The sequence below is a fragment of the Oncorhynchus tshawytscha genome, linkage group LG07 (assembly GCF_018296145.1).
Source record: "Oncorhynchus tshawytscha isolate Ot180627B linkage group LG07, Otsh_v2.0, whole genome shotgun sequence".
NCBI classification, from domain to species: Eukaryota; Metazoa; Chordata; class Actinopteri; order Salmoniformes; family Salmonidae; genus Oncorhynchus; species Oncorhynchus tshawytscha.
In genome coordinates, this window is record NC_056435.1 from 24,687,768 (window position 1) to 24,710,693 (window position 22,926).

A 22,926-nucleotide genomic window follows, 5' to 3' on the forward strand; every position below is an offset into this window, starting at 1 on the left:
AACCCAACCCTGATCTGTACTTCTCCACAACTTTGTCCCTGACCTGTTTGGAGAGCTCCTTGGTCTTCATTGTGCTGCTTGCTTGGTGGTTCCCCTTGCTTAGTGGTGTTGCAGACTCTGGGGCCTTTCAGAACAGGTATACTGAGATAATGCGACAGATCATGTGACACTTACATTGCACGCAGGTGGACTTTATTTAACTAATTATGTGACTTCTGAAGGAAATTGGTTGCACCAGATCTTATTTAGGGGCTTCATATCAAAGGGGGTGAATGCATATGCACCACCTTTCCGTAAAAAAACGAAACTTTTGTAAGATATTAATATAACAAAATGTTTGTTATTTACTTGTATTGAAATTATCACATTTCAGGTATGACCCAGAGGCAGACAGTGTCGAAGAAACAAAAGTTTATTTCTAATACTGGGGCAGGCAAACGACAGGTCAAAGGCAGGCAGGGGTCAGTAATCTAGAGAAGGTGCAAAGGGTCCAGAACGGCAGGCAGTCTCAGGGTCAGTGCAGGAAGGGGTCAATAATTCAATGAGGTGGGGAAAGGTATAGAACAGCAGGCAGGAGCAAGAAACAGAAAGGAGCAGGGGAACAAACACTGGTAGGTCTCACAAACAAAACGAAATGGCAACAGATAAAACGGAGAACACAGGTATAAATACACAGGGGATAATATAAGATGGGCGACATCTGGAGGGGGGTGGAGACAAGCACAAAGACAGGTGAAACAGATCTGGGTGTGAGAGAAATAAAACATATCATGATGTAAAAACATTTTTGGAGGCTTGATTGCTTTTTTAAATAGTTTTTTGGGGGTGGGACTGCAATTTGCACCACTTCTGTAGAATCATAAGAAGTACCAGTACCGTATCATTTTGTAGGAATACGAGGTATTTGAGGTAAGTATGTACATAAAGTCAGGGATAAAATGACTAGACATTAGTATAGATAATAATAAGAGTAAAGTAAAGAACAGATTAGCAGCAGCATATGATGAGTGAGTATGTGTGTGTGTGGCGTCGGTATGCGTGTGTGTTGTGTATATGTGTGTGGGGATTTTGTGTGAGAGTGTCAGTGTAGTATATGTGAGTGAGTGTAGTATTGTGAGTGTGCATAGAGTTAGTGCAAGATAGGGTCAATGCAGATGTTACTGATTGTAACCGAGAGGAAAAGTCCAAAAAATCTTGGGTGAAGATGATTGGGTGAAATCCCAAACCTCTACCACAGATTATCATAATATTAGCCTCTACTGCAACTAGTAACATGTTCTTCACCACTGGTGAAGTAAATTAGATGCTTTTAAAATAGTTTTTTAGCAGTAGCCTAGATGACAGTGGATTATGCCTGTCCCAGTCTACTGGACCGCCCATCACTAGACTAATTTGATAAGACAAGCTCTAAAAGCCATCTTGCTTTATTAGTGGTCTAATTTTAAAAAACTACAGAGCAACATAATTCAAGGAGTCATAGGCTTGATGTCAGTAAACCCAATGGGATGTACATTATTTGAGGTAAGCAGCAGCAGGCACTATAATTAAACCTCTTAACTTATTTTAAGTTGACAGGTGCCACCACCCCTTAATGTTTTTCAAATGATACATATCATGAGCATTTGCTATTATATTGAACAAAAATATAAACACAACATGCAACAATTTTAACGATTTTGTTGAGTTACAGTTCATATAAGGAAAACAGTCAATTTAAATACATTTGTTAGGCCCTAATTCATGGATTTCACATGACTGGGCTGGGGCCCACTCACAGGAAAGCCAGGCCCAGCCAATCAGAATTCATTTTTTATTACAGACAGAAATACTCATCAGTTTCATCAGCTGTCTGGGTGGCTGGTCTCACGTGGTCTGCGGTTGTGAGGCCGGTTGGACGTACTGTCAAATTTACTAAAACCACATTGGAGGCGGCTTATGGTAGAGAAATTACCATACATACTGTGGACATTCCTGCAATCAGCATGCCAATTTCAGTCTCCCTCAAAACTTGAGACATTTGTGGCATTGTGTTGTGTGACAAAACTTTATATTTTATAGTGGCCTATTATTGTCCCCAGCACAAGGTGAACCGGTGTAATGATCATTCTGTTTAATCAGCTTCTTGATATGCCACACCTGCCAGGTGGATGGATTATCTTGGAGAAATGCTTACTAGCAGGGATGTAAACATATTTGTGAACAAAATTTGAGAGAAATACGCCTTTTGTGCTTATGGAACATTTCTGGGATCTTTTATTTCAGTTTATGAAACATGGGACCAACCCTTCACATGTTATGTTTATATTTTTGTTCAGTTTACAGTATATTAGGATGCTTTTGCACTATTTTATTCTTATATCACTATTTTGATTATTAGAATATGAAACAATTCCATTCTTGTTGTTTTTTAGCCAACTTTTAAATTGTAGTACAATCTCATCATTCATAGGTTACTGATGTACAGACAGAAGGGTAGGCCAGTCTAGGAAAGAGAATAGATCCATCCAGTGTCAACTCTATGCCAATGACGAGGATGTAATTCCATTGAATGAACGTGCCTTTCGTCATATATCATTTTCATACTGCTTCATTAACCCATGATCTCATTCTCATGCAGAGCTTTTTTTTTATTCTTCAGATAACCCTGGTTTATACTTTAAATTAATTCCAATAGAGACAGCCTGGTATCTAGGTCATTTAATCAAGGGGGCACGTTCACTGTGGGAAAAAAACGGCAAGCATACTGACCTTGAACATTCTGAATGTTTAACAGTGTATTTATGAATCAGTTTTCTTGAGGACAGCTGCTGGGCTTTGTGTGTGAGTGTGTGTGTGTGTTCTGAGAGTGGGTGTGACCATGACACATAATTACCAGTCCATCTAGATTTCTATTGGCTGCTGCCCTTGTCAACCAGTAGGCTTAGGCTTCGGCTGTTTTCGAAGCAGATTAGGAAGCAGTCATCATCAGTCGTAGTCTCATCTGGCCGGCTCCATGGCAAAACAAGACCTCTTTATGTATTTGCATTTATTTTCTGTCGTTTTTCTGCAGCTTTCTTTGTCTTTTGATCAAGTGCCTGCTGTTGTGGAGAAAAGGTAGGCATGAAAGGAGGTATTTCAACTCTAGGCTGGAGTCAGGCAGGGGGATGGATGGATGTGCAGGGGGGTGGGGGGAGAATGAGGTTCTTTCATAGTGTGATTGAGATCGTGGGAATGAGGAGAAACAGACAGTTTTAAAATGCATTTGTGAATCTGCAAAAGCATTATCTATTTTTATCTGTAACAATTGTGGTAGTGATTTCCCTCTTACCTTGTGTTCTGCACTGTACTGTACTATACTGTAGTGTGCACATCTGCAATTATAATGTTCTAGGAATTTGCCAGTGAAACACAAGAGAAAATCCATTGGTGTTGCTCTGAAGGCATCAGTTTACAGGGCAAATCCATATATGCACTCCAAAAATAGGCAGGAATGAAAGCTGTTACATCAGGGATGAGATGGAGTCCTATTCTGTATGCTCACATGCTATATATTGCAGAGCCATCCTTCCTCTGAGAATTACACTATTTGAGTACAGATCCATATATGCTAGATTGAGTATTTCTATTCTATTCAGCTCTTGCACTGCTGTCAATCTAGTAATCAAAATGTAAAAATAAATAATATAATATATATATATATTAAATACAATATGTTAACTATGATGTTAACTACAGATTTGTTACTTCAGTTACTTCGTTTATTTGTTTTTAGTGTTTCATTGGACATCAATTCATTGATTTTGGTTATTTTGATCGACAATGTCATTGCAGTTTATGTTATTTCAGTAGCATGGATATAGTATCCCATGAATTGTGTTTTATATAACTTCAATGAATACAGTAGGGAGCCATATTTGGACTGAAAGATGAGATGTCAGATTGCCAGGTAGATGACTCCAGTAGATGCCTGGTGCCTTGATGTCCTACCTTCTGACCCCTGCTTACTTTTTAATCATATTGTTTTGACATGTGGCATGTGGTCATGACCCTGACACTTACCTCAGCTACTGCATAGGCTACAATAGCCCCCTGTCAACATGTCCTGACATTTCCGGCAGTATTGTGGGAATGTACTGCCCCCCAAAAATTCCACATCATATTCTTAGTAATATTTCTATTCAGCTGCCTAGGCTACAACCTCCTGTGAACCTGTCCTTAATAGACAGCAGGGGCTTCTGATGCTTTCTATAGGAGAGCAGTGTGATATTGTGATAAAATCAGGCGATGAATACACAGAATACAGTAAACAAAGTCAACTGATGATCCAAGAGGTGAGGATCATTCCAATTGCAACAATGAAGAAACATCAACGAAACAATTTCAGCCTCATTTCACTTGTCACAGTGTCTGTCTTTTGTGCATTTAGGCCAAAACGTGGACAATACTACTTAACATTTTAACATATGTATCTTTAACTAAAAAAGACAAAGATTCGTTCCCCTCCTTGTTTACCAAAGTAATTATTCACCGCCCTGTGTCCCAGCACCTGTAACACATATGTGCTTTGGGCTCATCTGTTAGTGAATATCTGACTTAATAAATTTAAAAAACGAATGTGTAATTGGCAACATATTGCCTCAAGGGCATTAGGCTATTTAGCCCGTCTGCATTCGCGCCTGCACAGATGGGACTTTGTGGCAACATGTAGGGCAGTACGGGCTTTAGTCTTAGAGCAGATTTGATTTAGCTAGGCATGAGCGTGCTGAGCTGAGCACAGGGGGCAGTCTAAAAGCAGCGCGTCCACCGCAATATTCCCTCTTACCCTCACAGAATACATGACATGACAGGCATTGTGAAGTGAAAGAGAGAGATGACCAACGGATCATATTGATTATATAATGGCTGGTCCATAACATGCTCAGGTGCAGCCAGTCAGTGATGGCAGCAGGGCAGAGAACAGAGTGGATTTGTAAGCTGCTGATAGGGTGGGGTTGGGATAGAGACAGGAGAAGGGAGGAGGATTTTGCTATCCACTCTTGATCATCACAATTGGTTCAGTCGTTTGAATTAAAGCTCAATTTTTGCTTGGGTTAGGGATTTTGGTGAGGACGTGTGGGTCTATGTAGCAAATTCAGTTTGACACTTGTGTTCAGATAAATTATTACTCATTGTTTTGTCACTTTTTATTATGTAAGAATGGCATCTGCTGGCAAACAAGAACACAGAGCACTCACTCCTCGTCAACTCCCAAATGTCTTGTTACATCACTGAGCAAGCCCAACACAGATACACCCACAGATGGGATTTCAATAACAAATGTCAGAGAATTACACTTTTACACTGAGGTACATTGAATATGATCTATTCCTGTTATAGATAATACATTATATGATTATAGTATGTGATTGCCTGTAATAGTATTAAACAAATCACCACAAACAACGCAGTAACATAGTGCCTTATTACAGGGTCAAGCCAAATGTTGCCCTCATGCTTTTAATAATAAACATATCAGATAAGGGATTATGATTCATGCAGAATATAAGCACAGTGTATGACTACAGATGCTCACCTCCCACTGCTCAGATAGACCAGTAGTGCACCAATGGAGAAATCTACTGGACACCCGAAGACGAAAGCTGTAGAAAAAGTGCTTTGCACATTAAATTACTGAAATTTGCATTGATATTAAAGTGCATAGACACATCAAATGTCTGCCATTCATGGTTAGGGTCAATTCTATTTTAATTCAGGAACCTTACTGAAATTCCAATGTACCTAATTGAGAAGCAATGAAGAAGAATGGAATTGGAATTTCAGTTTACTTCCTGAGGACCACAACCCTGCTGCCTGCCAGTCCTCGGTAGCCGCCTCAGATCTGGTGGGCAGTCTGCTAGCTACACTAAACCCCCTGAGCCCTAATAAGGACACCATGGTCTGGCTGCTGGCCCCCCTAAGTCCCAGTAAGGACACCATGGTCTGGGAGGATTAATCGAGCAGAACCTTAATCAGGTTTTAGCGTTTCCCCAAAGCTCATTTAATCTGGCATTATGGCAGTGATTAGATGCTTAAACAGTTAGTCACAGGATAATCTCTTGCACTGTTGAGGAAAACACAATAAGAGCAAACTAGGCCAAATACATTATTAGGGAAAGTGTTGTCTCTTTTTTAGTCACGTCCAAATTTCTAAAACACTATTATACATTTTGTTTTCCATGTAGAAGGTACCATCTCACAATGTCCGCTTGGCGAACCAATGGTTCCAGTGTTGTTGTTTTTTAAATACAGTACCACTCAAATGTTTAGACACACCTATTCATTCAAAGGTTTTTCTTTATTTTACTATTTTCTATATTGTAGATTAATAATGAAGACATCACAACTATGATATAACACATATGGAATCATGTAGTAACCAGAAAAACAAAACAAAATATATTTTATATTTGAGATTCTTCAAAGTAGCCACCCTTTGCCTTGATGACAGCTTTGCACACTCTTGGCATTCTCTCAACCAGCTTCATTGAGGTAGTCACCTGGAATGCCTTTTAATTAACAGGTGTGCCTTGTTAAAAGTTCATTTGTGCAATTTCCTTCCTTCTTAATGTGTTTGAGCCAATCAGTTGTGTTGTGACAAAGTAAGAGTGGTATATAGAAGATAGCCCTATTTGATAAAAGACCAAGTCCATATTATGGCAAGAACAGCTCAAATAAGCAAAGAGAAACGACAGTCCATCATTACTTTAAGACATGAAGGTCAGTCAATCCAGAACATTTCAAGAACTTTCAAAGTTTCTTCAAGTGCAGTTGCAAAAACCATCAAGCGCTATGATGAAACTGGTTCTCATGAGGACCTTCACAGGAAAAGAAGACCCAGAGTTGCTTCTGCTGCAGAAGATAAGTTCATTAGAATTACTAGCCTCGTAAATTGCAGCCCAAATAAATGCTTCACAGAGTTCAAGTAACAGAAACACCTCAACATCAACTGTTCAGAGGAGACTGCATGAATCAGGCCTTCATTGTCGAATTGCTGCAAAGAAACCACTACTAAAGAATGCCAATAAGATGAAGAGACTTGTTTGGGCCAAGAAACATGAGAAATGGACATTAGACCGGTATCTGTCCTTTGGTCTGATGAATCCAAATTTGAGATTTTTGGTTCCAACAGCCGTGTCTTTGTGAGAAGCAGAGTAGGTGAATGGATGATCTTCGCATGTGTGGTTCTCACCGTGAAGCATGGAGGAGGAGGTGTGATGTGTGGGGGTGCTTTGCCGGTGACACTGTCAGTGATTTATTTAGTAGTCAAGGCACACTTAACCAGTACAGCTACCACAGCATTCTGATGGTTGGGATGAGTTGGACAACAGAGTGAAGGAAAAGCAGCCAACAAGTGCTCATCATATGTGGGAACTACTTCAAGATTGTTAGAAAAGCATTCCAGGTGAAGCTGGTTGAGAGAATGTCAAGAGTGTGCAAAGCTGTCATCAAGGCAAAGGGTGGCTACTTTGAAGAATATAAAATATATGTTTCGATTTCTTTAACACTTTTTTGGTTACTACATGATCCATATGTGTTATTTCATAGTTTTGATGTCTTCACTATTATTATGCAATGTAAAAAAAAATAGTAAAAATAAAGAAAAGCCCTTGAATGAGTAGGTGTGTCCAAACTTTTTAAAACATTTTTTTACCCCCCTTTTCTCCCCAAATTCATGGTATCAAATTGTTAGTAGTTACTGTCTTGTCTCATTGCTGCAACTCCCGTACGGACTCAGGAGAGGCGAAGGTCGAGAGACATGCGTCCTCTGAAACACAACCCAACCAAGCCACACTGCTTCTTAACACAGCGTGCATCCAACCCGGAAGCCAGCCGCACCAATGTGTCGGAGGAAACACTGTATACCTAGCGACCTGGTCAGTGTGCACTGCGCCCGCCCCGCCTCAGGAGTCGCTAGTGCGCAATGAGACAAGGATATCCCTGACGGCCAAACCCTCCCTATCCTGGACGACGCTAGGCCAATTGTGCGCCGCCCCATGGGCCTCCCGGTCACAGCGTGTCCAAACCTTTGACTGGTACTGTATATATACACAGTGGCAAGAAAAGTACAGTGCCTTGCGAAAGTATTCGGCCCCCTTGAACTTTGCGACCTTTTGCCACATTTCAGGCTTCAAACATAAAGATATAAAACTGTATTTTTTTGTGAAGAATCAACAACAAGTGGGACACAATCATGAAGTGGAACGACATTTATTGGATATTTCAAACTTTTTTAACAAATCAAAAACTGAAAAATTGGGCGTGCAAAATTATTCAGCCCCCTTAAGTTAATACTTTGTAGCGCCACCTTTTGCTGCGATTACAGCTGTAAGTCGCTTGGGGTATGTCTCTCCTTGCAAAACAGCTTGAGCTCAGTGAGGTTGGATGGAGAGCATTTGTGAACAGCAGTTTTCAGTTTTTTCCACAGATTCTCGATTGGATTCAGGTCTGGACTTTGACTTGGCCATTCTAACACCTGGATATGTTTATTTTTGAACCATTCCATTGTAGAATTTGCTTTATGTTTTGGATCATTGTCTTGTTGGAAGACAAATCTCCGTCCCAGTCTCAGGTCTTTTGCAGACTCCATCAGGTTTTCTTCCAGAATAGTCCTGTATTTGGCTCCATCCATCTTCCCATCAATTTTAACCATCTTCCTGTCCCTGCTGAAGAAAAGCAGGCCCAAACCATGATGCTGCCACCACCATGTTTGACAGTGGGGATGGTGTGTTCAGGGTGATGAGCTGTGTTGCTTTTACGCCAAACATAACGTTTTGCATTGTTGCCAAAAAGTTCAATTTTGGTTTCATCTGACCAGAGCACCTTCTTCCACATGTTTGCTGTGTCTCCCAGGTGGCTTGTGGCAAACTTTAAACGACACTTTTTATGGATATCTTTAAGAAATGGCTTTCTTCTTGCCACTCTTCCATAAAGGCCAGATTTGTGCAATATACGACTGATTGTTGTCCTATGGACAGAGTCTCCCACCTCAGCTGTAGATCTCTGCAGTTCATCCAGAGTGATCAAGGGCCTCTTGGCTGCATCTCTGATCAGTCTTCTCCTTGTATGAGCTGAAAGTTTAGAGGGACGGCCAGGTCTTGGTAGATTTGCAGTGGTCTGATACTCCTTCCATTTCAATATTATCGCTTGCACAGTGCTCCTTGGGATGTTTAAAGCTTGGGAAATCTTTTTGTATCCAAATCCAGCTTTAAACTTCTTCACAACAGTATCTCGGACCTGCCTGGTGTGTTCCTTGTTCTTCATGATGCTCTCTGCGCTTTTAACGGACCTCTGAGACTATCACAGTGCAGGTGCATTTATACGGAGACTTGATTACACACAGGTGGATTGTATTTATCATCATTAGTCATTTAGGTCAACATTGGATCATTCAGAGATCCTCACTGAACTTCTGGAGAGATTTTGCTGCACTGAAAGTAAAGGGGCTGAATAATTTTGCACGCCCAATTTTTCAGTTTTTGATTTGTTAAAAAAGTTTGAAATATCCAATAAATGTCGTTCCACTTCATGATTGTGTCCCAATTGTTGTTGATTCTTCACAAAAAAATACAGTTTTATATCTTTATGTTTGAAGCCTGAAATGTGGCAAAAGGTCGCAAAGTTCAAGGGGGCTGAATACTTTCGCAAGGCACTGTATCTTTAACTGACACTCTCGGATTCTTCTTAATTAACCTCAGTGAGCATTCTGCGCTGTGCTCTTGCAGTCATCTTTGCAGGACGGCCACTCCTATGGAGAGTAGCAACAGTGCTGAACTTTCTCCATTTATAGACAATTCGTCTTACTGTGGACTGATCAACACCAAGGCTTTTAGAAATACTTACGTAACCCTTTCCAGCTTTATGCAAGTCAACAATCCTTAATCTTAGGTCTTCTGAGAACTCTTTTGTTCAAGGCATGGTTCACATCAGGCAATGCTTCTTGTGAATAGCAAACTCAAATTTTGTGAGTGTTTTTATAGGGCAAGGCAGCTCTAACCAACATCTCCAATCTCGTCTCATTGATTGGACTCCAGGTTAGCCGACTCCTGACACCAGTTAGCTTTTTGAGAAGTCATTAGCCAAGGTGTTCACATACCTTTCCCAACCGACACAACCGACAAGAAAAATACAGTAATTTGTGTGTTATTAGTTTAATTAAGCACACTTTCTTTTGTCTATTGTTGTGACTTTTGATTTGATCACCAATTTAAACAGAAATCCAGGTGATTCCAAAGAGTTCACATACCCTTTCTTACCACTGTATGTAATAAACTGTATCAAACCCGATGCTGGAAATGGATTTGATTGTACATAGTATACGCCTGATATTCATCCTACCATTATCCCTATATCTCCTGTCCTAGTATTCATATAAGCGAGATTTACGTTGATGTCCTGTAGCCAGTACCTTACAGCCTACCATCTGAAATAATGATTTATTGTCTTATATTTACAGTTTAGGGGGACCCACATCCCAAGATATCAGGGTTCAAAACAGTGAGTTATTTTCCCTTATTGTCAATTGATTTATGTGTGAACTTTTTAATTCTATTTTGAGATGCGTATGAAAAAACCCCACACTAAATTCACTGGTAACACTTCACTTCACGTTGCTCGTGTACCTGTGTAGTAGTAACACTGCAATAACTCCCGTAGCAACGCTGTATTAACGTTGCTAATACAGCAGTCATCTTCTTTTTAAAATGAATTGTATTTCTCTCTTTCTCCTTGTATACAGATGGATTGGCTTCCCAGAGCCACAGTGCTGCTTCCGATGGGGACAGTTCTTTGCTTGTGGTGGAGCACCCTCTCAGAAGAGTGCTGCAGGTACTATGTCCCAATTATCTTTCCTCATTCTCAAAGTGTGCACTTGTTCACTTCACTTCACTGATCCTGAAAGGAAATGACTGGTAGAATAAATATGGTGGAAACTCCCACTAGCCCATGCCTCCATCAATCCAATGCTTTCATATTTACGGAAAGCATAGTGAACGAGGGCACACTTCAGCGGAATGGAGAAATACACTGTGTATACAAAACATTAAGAACACCTGCTCTTTCCATGACACAGACTTACCAAGTGAATCCAGGTGGAAGCTATGATCCCTTATTGTCACTTGTTAAATCCACTTCAATCTGTGTAGATGAAGAGAAGGAGACAGGTTAAATCATTATTTTTTCAGCATTGAGACAATTTAGACATGGATTGTGTATATGTACCATTCAGATTGTGAATGGGCAAGACGAAAGATTTGCTACTCAATATTTGGAAGGTGTTCCGAACGTTTGGTATACTCAGTGTACACTACTGTTTGCGTGACTACACCAGACAGAAGTTTTTAGTTATCGAAAAGGACCTTGTACATTGAGAATAGGTTTTATTCCCAGCCATTTGATATTAATCCCAGACAGAAGGCATAATCTCAGTGAGGTAAACCATTAGATATATTGTCATCAAGGAAATTAATAAACAGATTAGATTTTTCCTAACAACAGCACCCTTACACAACGTCTTATTGGTCAATGAACGCCCGCTGCAGCGCCCACAATGAGATGAAAAGCTATCTGTAATAGTACTTCAGATTACTGTTGGTTGTCAATCAATGAGCCACCATCTTATCTATTTCTTTCTCTCCTTCTCCTTCTCTTCTGTTCCCTCTCTCCCTCTTTCAACCCATCCTGTTTCATCCTCTCTTTCCCGCCATCAGCTTTATGGGTGGCAGCTGGACTCCCCACACAGAACCAAAAGGAGGCTACTGCAGACATCGAGCACTCTTCCTTACTCTCCTCTGAGCGTGGTTTACAATGGAAAAACATGTATCCTGTTTAGGGCCAGGAAGATTGCTATAAGGTTCAGGAACAGCACTTCAGTGGATCTCACAGAGAAGGCATTCGGCCCCGACGCACCGGTTGACACCAAAGGCTCTATGTGCAGCAAAGATAAAGCTACGTAAGTCTGCTTAGCGGCTATAGATATTCCTGCTGCAGTTCAAGGTACATGACTCTTCCTCGCTCTCCTGACATTTTGAAGGATGATGTAATGACAGTGCTATTGAATTTGTTTTTCCCCACCAGGCTTGTTCTACGATTTGGAGATGTGGAGGACTTGAGAGGACTTGCCATAAGGTTTAATTCTTCATTCATTTTTACAGCCAATTTTAGGCTTGAAAGACCAGTATAAAAATGATAGATTGGCCCAGTGTTTTCCTGGCAGGTCACATGTTGGTCTGAAGTATATCGTGTGTGTTACAGTTTGGTTGTGATACTTGATATGTATATATTCTGTGTACTGTACACTAACTGTGTCTCTCTTGACAAGAGCATCTGCTAAATGACTCAAATGTAAATGTATAATCAATGTATGAACTCTTCCGACAGGCTACAGATGTCCAGCACATTCTATGAGTCGGCAGGGCAGAACTGGTTTACTCTGGACAGCGTACACATCCACTATAACTGGACCCACGAGGCGACGTTCAATGCCAGCGACGTGTACGCTCCTAGTACCTACTCCTACCACTGTCAACACGTCAGCAGTCTGCAGAAGTACGACACGCTGCTTGTACCAAGCTCCATCACAGACAACTCCGCAAACTGGCACATCACATTCACAGACTTCCAGGTTGGCATGCATTGTTTTTGCGGGAAGGCAACATTTTATGGCAGGAGGGGAGTGATGTTTTGGTAGAGGAGCACGTTCTAATGGTTCTGTCGGAACCTCTGTAGCTACTCCCGTTGAAATGTAATGGATAACTTGTACTGTTTGTTAAAACCATGATTTGTGAAAATTGCTGTAAAATAATAATGAATGATTGGTAAACAGGACTCCAACTTGTGTGTGGCTTAACTCTCCATAATACAGGACAGTTTCTAGTCATACCGCCATACCGCCATTGTTATACCATTACACTACATTGTTCATGTAATGTATTTAATTGTGTTTGTGTATGAACCCAGAAATATTCATGTTTATTTTTTTAAAGAGTTACTTAATATAGAAATCCACAAGAATAGTTTCGATGTAATAACCTTTATGTGTTATGTATGTCATCTTTGCCTTGTTTACTTTACTTGAACATCTCACCTTTATATTTCTCTTTGCCTGACAGTTACAATCGTTCAACGTGCTGTCCAACAAGTTTGCCTCAGCCAGCGACTGCGCTACGTTCTTCACTCCGGCAATCCTCATGGGTCTGATCACCTCCCTCATCCTCCTCCTGGTCCTGGCATACGCTCTGCACATGGTGGTGCACCTCAAACACATCGACACCTACGAAGAGCACAAGACTACTGTCTACTTCCCTCGCAGCTCAGAGACTGCAGAATGCACCGATGCCACCGGCTCCACCGCCACTGAGAAAAACAGCTTGTAGGACTCTGTTTCCCAGGATCCACCTCAGTCTCCACCACTAGGAGTATATACCGTTTCTGTAGTTGTCAGAGAGTGACTGTGCAGGGGCTCCGACTGAGACCCCTGAAGCCTGGCAGACCGACTGATTGACTGACTCAATTATAGATATAAAGCAACCTCCCATACTGAAGGACATGGTCATGTTGCCTGGACTTGATATGGTCGTCCACTCTGGCATTGCTGGACTCAGGCAGTGGTTGTCTAAGCCCGAGAGATCCAATACTTCTCGGCTCAGCATCATCTGGTGGATTTGGAAACAACTTTGGAGGACACTAATCCTGAGACATTAACCACTTATCTGGCATTGCAAGTGAAAAATAAACTAATAATTATGTACTCTTGAATGAAATTCAAACTGATAAAAGCACAAAAAACGATTTATTTAGTTCCTTGTCAGTACTATAAATTCTGGTATATTGGATAAAGAAGTTTCATTTGAATATCCATACCCTAAACGGTACATACCGTAAAGGGTATGCAGTATATACTATTATGTAATTAACTCATCTTTGTTGGATACGCAATTGGTTACATTCTGATGTTTCAGACCTGCAGAAGATGTGTTTTCAAGAACTTGTCTTATTGCGAGCTTTTGTGAAAATAATACTGTATGTGAATTCTGGTTTTGTAAATTTTATTTGGTGTTTTTAATTTCTCAAATGTGTATTCTTCTTACAAGGTGGGTCTTCAATAGTTTTCCAGTTAAAACATTATATTGTCATTGAACTATTTAAAAAGCAGTTCAAATTGCCAGAATCACATCAACAATTTACTGTGATATGCATCATGCCTGTGGCTAGAAAATACATTTGCATACAATAGTACGCTACTCTGATGGGCAAAATTGTAAACATTTTCTAGGAACCTATTGTTATGTACGTCTCATTTATCTGTAGGCTATGTGTTTGGACAAAATAAACCCAAGTTGGCTCAAAGGTGTCCATTGCAATCTATCAAAATGGAAGATGAGTGTGGAAGTTTAACAGTAATTTTTAAATCAATATCAAATCATTTCTGGGTAAAAATCAGGTACTTGTAATAGATTTCTAGAAACATTTGCAAAAATACCTTTTTGGCTATCAACTATTTCTCAAGCAAGAATTTTGTTAGGGCTATCTGGGAGTGGTCTAAGTGGTGAGAGAAAAAAATGTAAACTAGCTGTTATTGGCAGAGAGGTTTGGAACTCTCTTTGTTATTGGTCTATTAACCAATTTACAGCATGGTGATGTCACCATGGAAAGACGAAACTCTCGCCCATGTAAATCAAACCTGCTGATTAAAAGGTCCTGTGTAGATTGTAATTTCAACCAGCAACTACAAGGAAATAACACTTACCATGTTAGTTTCATCAGCTGTAGTACAATATGATATAAAACATAGGAAAAACCCATTTTAACTGCACTTGCGTCTTTTACAGTGAATTACATGCAGGGGCCATGTATCGCGAGATCTTGGCCAACAACCTCCTCGAAGATGGGTCGTGGCTGGTTCTTCCAGCATGACAACGACCCGAAACACACAGCCAGGGCAACTTAGGAGTGGTTCCGTAAGAAGCATCTCAAGGTCCTGGAGTGGCCTAGCCAGTCTCCAGACCTGAACCCAAAAGAAAATATTTGGAGGGAGCTGAAAGTCCGTATTGCCCAGCGACGGCCCTGAAACCTGAAGGATCTGGAGAAGGTCTGTATGGAGGAGTGGGCCAAAACCCCTGCTGCAGTGTGTGCAAACCTGGTCAAGAACTACAGGAAATGTATGATCTCTGTAATTGCAAACAAAGGTTTCTGTACCAAATATTAAGTTCTGCTTTTCTGATGTATCAAATACTTAAGTCATGCAATAAAATGCAAATTAATTGCTTAAAATCATACAATGTGATTTTCTGGATTTTTGTTTTAGATTCCGTCTCTCACAGTTGAAGTGTACCTATGATAAAAAATTACAGACCTCTACATGCTTTGTAAGTAGGAAAACCTGCAAAATCGGCAGTGTATCAAATACTTGTTCTCCCCACTGTATATATAGATAGATACAGTATATTTACCAAAAAAATATATATGGGTGATTGGAAATGATGCAGACAATTACATTGATGGAAGCCACAATCTATCTGCAATACTAAAGATGATCTACCCGCTAATATTTTTTTTTAAATAAATACATGGAGTAACAGGAATGAATGTAACCAAATGATGGGGGATTTACGGTACATTTACTAGGCCTACTGGTTACATACACAATGGGGAATTGATAAAAAAATAAACGATTAAAGGGCAAACAATTCACAGAATGAAACAATGAATGCGCAAGAATTGGCGGGAGACAGCTGAGCACATTCTGGAGAGCTGAGTGCATGCATTCTGAGACACTCCATATCTTTGCCACACACCTATCCCCTTCTTCTTGTTGCAACATATTAAATTATACTCAAAACTCATTATCTTCACACATATTTTAGATGCTTTTCACTGACGAGACCCTTGTGTCCTGATTCAACAGACTGGTGAGTTATGTAAAGTTTCTCCCATTTCTCTCAATCTCATTCTCCCTGTCGCTCACTCAAACTCACACACATGTAGATTCAGAGAAGAGTAAGATATTTGCCAATTACACCCATTTCTAACAATGTTCGTTGCAGCAGTGATATGACAGACATCACTTTTGAAAAATATAATATTTTATTGTCACTAACCTTTTCACTTGTGAGTTCCAAATATCTCTAACGGTCACCCCAGCGCGAGTAAAAACTTTTTTTTGTTTTTTTTGTTATGTGAGTGAGGTCAGAATGCCCTCGCTATTCCAAAATGTGATTGTTACGCAACAGGACAGTTAGTCTCAGGGAAAATATTGGAAGCGGATGTTCTGTTTGAATCGGATGACGTGTGTCGAGTGGAGATGAGAGTGAGAAGAACTGGATTACAGTGGCGAATGCAAAAGGAAATAAGAGCAGTAAAGTGGTAGTGGAATCTTGTAGGAAAACGGTAGGAACAAGGGTTTTGGAATGATGTTGTTACCTGGGAGATCCGTTTGAAGTCTCTATTAAAATTGTAGATGCGTTGGATGAGGTGGCGTCGATGAAGGGGAAAAAAACGATAAGTTGGCTGATTCCGTTTTGTTGTGTTTCTATGGAACAGAAGGAGCATGCTTTGCTTCTCAAGAAGATGTCGGATTGGAATGTCCCTTGTGTAGATCTTCGAAACACGGCGCCTATCAAGGGTGTTATCTCTGGGGTGGTGCTCGAAGTAAATGCAAAGGATACACGCGAAGAATTGGATCAAGTGGTTGGTGCACAACGACTGACCCGCATGGTAGAGTGCGGAAGCCCAGTCCATCCATTCTATAGTTTTTTGATGAACACTCTCTCCCTTCTCACGTGTATCTGGGTTATATGAGATTCCCTGTGAGGGCCTTCGTGCCCAAACCCACGCAGTGTGAGAAATGTCAGTTATTTGGTTATGTGTCCTGTTAGGGTGAAGGAGGCGGAGGTGGCAAGAATAAGGGCTATCCAGAATGTCTCCTATCCGGAGGCATTGAGAAGAGTGGAAGAAAGACTTGAAGTTGAAGAAGTAATGGTCGTAGTAGAGACACAAGATGATGTTCCTTGTCAACAGGGAGATCCTGACATGTTGCATGTTAAGAAGATGGACTTTGTAGTGTTTATTACTTTGGGTATCGACTTCACAGTGCAAACAGAGAGGAAATCTGAGAAAATAGGCATCATTGTGAGTGCGGCTGAGCGTTCTTTTGGGACTCAGGAACTTTTCTGCAGAGGCATTACAAGGAATCCTGTCGATGAATGCGCTGTCCTCACAGGCACCTGAGCCTGTGTAGGGATGTGATTTGAATGTGACTGAAGGAGTGGAATGGTTGTTTGATTTATTTGTGTATTTTGTATTATCTTGGGCCCTCCCGCCCCACAATGGAATATATTATTTTGGTTTTATTTCAATACCCTGTACAGTAGGTGGCAGCAATACACCAAAAGGACAGGACAGTTAACCTGCTCTGCCCTCAAACCAAGACACACATTGCCTGCTAATTATTTATAGGCTATATTTCAACTTATCAATTTGAAATTATTTTCTAAGAAATTTTATTTTCTAACAACACTGAATTGAGTTGTGTTCCGCCTCATTAATTCACATAGAAGTAGCCCATTTTACTGTTGTGGACAATTTATATTTGAGGCTTTACTGAACCGGAAAAACTTCTCTCTTCGATGAGAGCCCAAGCACCTTCCCAGTATTCCTCCAGATCAAGTACGCAGACATTTGCGCCGTCTAGCACAAGATTTCTCCACTAGCACATTTTCTGGCTGGCACTCGTATTGCCTTCATTGTTGTCTTCCTTACTAATAATAACGTTGGGCGTGTTTGTGTTCCAATAAAAGTGCCTTATTTTCTGCATATAGTTTTGTCGTTTTTAGTATACCGTAAGTATGTATGAGCATAATGTATTTACTGTTTTGCAAGTTGCTCTTTTTTTAAACATTTAAGATATAACGGCCACCAACTTCAACTAGTCCCATGGAAAAACTTTTAGCCAGCTGAGTCCACAAAGTTTCTTCAGGAATGTCCTTTTCTAGTTCTTTTGAAATCTCAAATCAATAAAGTTGTAATGCGCTGATTCTCTTCACTGCAGATCTGAACCATCACATCACTTTTATTAATAATTAAATAAATCTGCCTTTAGATAAGCTGTGTCCCAGTCTTTCTCTGCATGTAATTGATGTGGGTGAATTATGAAACAATTTCTACTGTATGCAGATGTGCAGAAAATTGTGATGTAGATTTGTTTTTGCCATTGCATAATCTTTGTTAAATAAAAATCTGTTGCAGATTTCAACTTTAATTGGTGGCTATGGAAACAAATAGAAATGTAATGAACAATGTTTTCAATATTCAACGTTATCCTCTGCTATACAGTAGTTAATAGGCTGTAGCCAGGTGATCATTACCAGGTGATGAGGTCTTAAGTATGACCAGTAGGCTACCTAATATAGCACATAATACAGTGCTCAGAATTATGACCAACTGGTTGTATGGTGGTCAGAAAAATACATAATATTCTGGTCAGAAAAATACATAAACAGATTTTGACCACTGGGTGTAGGATAAAGTCACTTGCTTTGTTTTCAACATGTATTAGGTAAAACATATTTTGCTGAAGGGAGGGCCATCTATTTTCATTTCAGAGAGGTCAAATTTTCTCCATGTAACTATTATAAATTACGTTTCCTCCCTTACCGACTGCTTTAGCCCAATCAAAAAACAGTTAAGATGTTCGTCTGTAACCGCCGGTAACTTCAGAACGAAGTTGACTAAATACAAAGTTGTCAATGTCTTTACAAGTGAAGGATTCAAATGAAAACTGACCCAGTATACTAGCCGACGTATCAAAATGCATAGGGAATATTATATTATATTTTGTTTGGAGAGCGTTTGCACATTGGCAAGACGTCGCCGAGACAGAATGTTGTTGCTTGGCTGACGTAAAAGGATATAGAACTGTATAATGTCGGCATTCAAAACACAGTGCCTTCAGAAAGTATTCATACCCCTAAATTTATTCCACATTGTGTTAAAGTCCAAATTCAAAATGGATTAAATATGTATTTCTCACCCATCTATATGCAACACTTTGTCATTATAAATTGAAAACATGTTTAAACATTTTTCCAAATTTATTGAAAATGAAATACACAAATAACTATTTTACATACGTATTCACACCCAATACTTTGTAGAAGCACCTTTGGCAGCGATTACAGCTGTTTCTGGTAAGTGTCTAAGCGCTTTCCACACCTGGAACTTGCAACATTTGTGTCACGGTTTTCTGTTGAAGGAGAGGTGGACCAAAACGCAGCGTGCTTATTGTGATACATCTTTAATAAAGATGAAAATAGAACAATATACAAAAACAAGAAACGTAAAAAAACGAAAACACCCCTATCTGGTGTAACAAAGACAGGAACAATCACCCACAAAACCCAACACAAAACAGGCTACCTAAATATGGCTCCCAATCAGAGACAATGACTAACACCTGCCTCTGATTGAGAACCATATCAGGCCCAAACACAGAAACAGACAAACAAGACATCCAACATAGAATGCCCACTCAGATCACACCCTGACCAAACAAAACATAGAACATACAAAGCAAACTATGGTCAGGGTGTGACAATTTGCCAATTATTCATTTCAAAATTCTTCAAGCTCTGTCAAATCAGTTGTTGATCATTGCTAATCAACCATTTTCAGATCTTACCATATATTCTCAAGTAGATTTAAGTCATAACTGTAACTCAGCCACTCAGGAACATTCACTTGTCACTTGGTAAGCAACACTTGGTAAGCAGTCTAGATTTGTCCTTTTGTTTAAGGTTATTGTCCTGCTGAAAGATGAATTAATCTCCCAGGTTCTTGTGGAATGCGCACTGAACCAGGTTTTCCTCTATGATTTTGCCTGTGCTTAACTCCATTATGTTTATTTGTTTTATCCTGAAAAACTCCCCAGTCCTTAACGATTCCAAGCATACACATAACATGATGCAGCCACCACTCTGCTTGAAAATATGGAGAGTGGTACTCAGTAATGTGTTGTATTGGATTGGCCCCAAACATAACACTTTGTATTCAGGACAAAAAGTTAATTGCTTTCACACATTTTATTGTAGTATTACTTTAGTGCAAACAGAATGCATGTTTTGGAATATTTTTATTCTGTACAGGCTTTCTTCTTTTCACTCTGTCAATTATGTTAGTATTGTGGAGTAAATATAATGTTGTTGATCCATCCTCAGTTTTCTCCTATCACAGCCGTTAAACTCCTTAACTGTTTTAATGTCACCATTGGTCTTATGGTGAAATCCATGAGCGGTTTCCTTCCTCTCCGGCAACTGAGTTAGCAAGGACACCTGTATCGTTGTAGTGACTGGGTGCATTGATACACCATCCAAAGTGTAATTAATAACTTCATCATGCTCAAAGGGATATTCAATGTTATGTCAATCTGGGTTTGAAATTCACTGCTCAACTGAGGGACCTTACAGATAATTGTATGTGCGGAATACAGAGATGAGGTAGTCATCCATTCAAATTATTTACTTTTGAACTTATTTTGGCTTGCTATAACAAAGGAGTTGAATACTTATTTACTCAAGACATTTCAGCTTTTCATTTTTTATGAATTTACAAAGATTTCAAAAAACATAATTGCACTTGTTGGCCAATGACCAAAAATCTCAATGTAAATCCATTTTAAATTCAGGCTATGACAACAAAAATGTGGAAAAAGTCAAGGTGTGTGAATATTTTCTGAAGGCACTGTATAATAGCCTACCCCTCGCAGATAGTCTACAGTGCAGGTATAGCTGATGAGACTCACAACGATATCCAGAAGCCTCTGTAGATGAAGGGGAGATTTCTTCCTGCCCCAAATATCCTAACAGCCGCTGCTGTTCTAATCGCTCAGTGAGAAACGCATTTAACAGGCAGGCAGCTTTTCTCAGCCAGTCGAAATCATGAATCAGTGTAAATTTTATGGATATATAAATTTAGTGCAGCTAGTTTGCAGTCTTTCCAGCTCCAGTTTGGACATTTTCAGATAAATAACGTTAATCTATTCATCCACAGAATCAACCATATTCATTACATTTCTGCTCCCAAATGCAAATAAACTGATCTATATCCACAGTCTAGTTTTTATCGCAACCTGCTGTGCAGTATGACTGATTCAGAGTGAATAATTATTTCAGCTTGATGACCAAAACTAATATGTCATTAAACTCCAACAAGTAGTCTATTTAGGCCACTGAATATCATAATAGCCAAGTTCATTATGCATAAAATAAAGTTAATGAAAAACAAACCTAGATGATTGAAGTGTTGTGTCTACGCCATGGTCTCATGTGGTACCGCCAACAAAAAAGCCAGCCTCCGCAGTGACAGTGGGATAATCTCATTTTGATTTAATTGATTCCTCACATCCTCTTGCCACCTTCTCAAACCCATTGGATGAAAGTATAGAGGGGATGGACCTCAGACCTTTTCATCCAATGGGTTTTGAGAAGGTGACGAGGTGAGGAATGAAGGATATGCAATTGAAATTCTACCAGTAAATATTAGGTGGCTATGCATCCCTGCCAGAGCAGAGAGAATACCTTGTTAAACATTCTTGAACATTTTTTGATATTGGCCTAAATAGCCTACTGTCGGAGGATAATGACATACACAACATGACCAATATGATGTGGACACCTGCTCATCGAACATCTCATTCCAAAATCATGGGCATTAATATGGAGTTGATCCCCCCTTTGCTGCTATAACAGCTTCCACACTTCTGGGAAGGCTTTCTACTAGATGTTGGAACATTGCTGCGGAGACTTGCATCTTTTCAGCCACAACAATATTGGTGAGGTTGGGCACTGATGTTGGGCGATTAGGCCTTACTCGCAGTCGGCGTTCCAATTCATTTCAAAAGGTGTTTGATTGGTTTGAGGTCAGGGCTCTGTGCAGGTCAGTCAAGTTCTTCCACACCGATCTCAACAAACTATTTTTGTATGGACTTCGCTTTGTGCACAGAGGCATTGTCATGCTAAAACAGGAAAGTTGAAAGCACAGAATCGTCTAGAATGTCAATGTATGCTGTAGCGTTAAGATTTCCCTTCACTGGAACGAAGGGACTAAGAACGAACCATGAAAAACAGCCCCAGACCATTATTCCTCCTCCACCAAACTTTACAATTGGAACTATACATTTGGGCAGGTAGCATTTTCCTGGCAGCCGCCAAACCCAGATTTGTCCGTCTGACTCCCAGATGGTGAAGCGTGATTCATCTCTCCAGAGAATGAGTTTCCACTGCTCCAGAGTCCAATGGCGGTGAGCTTTACACCCCTCCAGCCAATAATTGCCATTGCACATGGTGAACTTAGGCTTGAGTGTGGCTGTTCGGCCATAGAAACTCATTTCATGAAGCTCACAGAGCCAGCTTGGAACTCAGTAGCGAGTGTTGCAACAGAGGACAGACGCGCTTCAGCACTCGGCTGTCCCATTCTGTGAGCTTGTGTGACCTACCACTTTGCTGCTGAGCCGTTGTTGCCCCTAGAAGTCCACTTCACAATAACAGCCCTTTTCAGTTGACCAGGGCAGCTTTAACAGGGCAGAAATTTGACAAACTGACTTGTTGAAAAGGTGGCATCCACTATGAATGTCAGAGTTCTTCAGTATGGGCCATTCTACTGCCAATGTTTGTCTATGGAGATTGCATGGCTGTGTGTTCAATGTCATACACCTGTTAGCAACGAGTGTGGCTGAAATAGCCAAATCCACTCATTTGAAGGGGTGTCCACATACCTTTGGCAATGTAGTGTATTTGTCAAATTCCTCAAGGAGAAAAGCCTTATGCATATGAGTCATGCAGGAGAGAAAACATTTACATGCCCTATGTAACAAAGGCTTTGTTGCGGTAGGTACTTTAAAAAGAACACACCTGAACACAC

The 22,926-nt window shown here is 40.2% G+C and overlaps 1 protein-coding gene across 1 annotated transcript; it reads left to right on the plus strand.

The window, feature by feature from the left end:
- Positions 1-2,936: 2,936 nt before the first annotated feature.
- Positions 2,937-14,361, plus strand: LOC112254178 (V-type proton ATPase subunit S1-like protein). The gene is made up of 7 exons (XM_024426474.1): positions 2,937-3,093; positions 10,472-10,512; positions 10,754-10,842; positions 11,724-11,965; positions 12,091-12,141; positions 12,394-12,637; positions 13,125-14,361. The coding sequence occupies exons 1-7, from the start codon at positions 2,993-2,995 to the stop codon at positions 13,386-13,388; spliced, it is 1,032 nt and encodes a 343-aa protein (XP_024282242.1). The 5' UTR covers positions 2,937-2,992; the 3' UTR covers positions 13,389-14,361.
- Positions 14,362-22,926: the final 8,565 nt, after the last annotated feature.

What these genes read in the sequence shown, in the direction of transcription:
- LOC112254178 (XM_024426474.1), top strand. Translation starts at nt 2,993, where the DNA reads ATGGCAAAACAAGACCTCTTTATGTATTTGCATTTATTTTCTGTCGTT. An exon ending in TTGAGAGGACTTGCCATAAG is followed by an intron (nt 12,142 to 12,393) that starts GTTTAATTCTTC and finishes CTCTTCCGACAG; the next exon opens with GCTACAGATGTCCAGCACAT. An exon ending in TCACATTCACAGACTTCCAG is followed by an intron (nt 12,638 to 13,124) that starts GTTGGCATGCAT and finishes TTTGCCTGACAG; the next exon opens with TTACAATCGTTCAACGTGCT.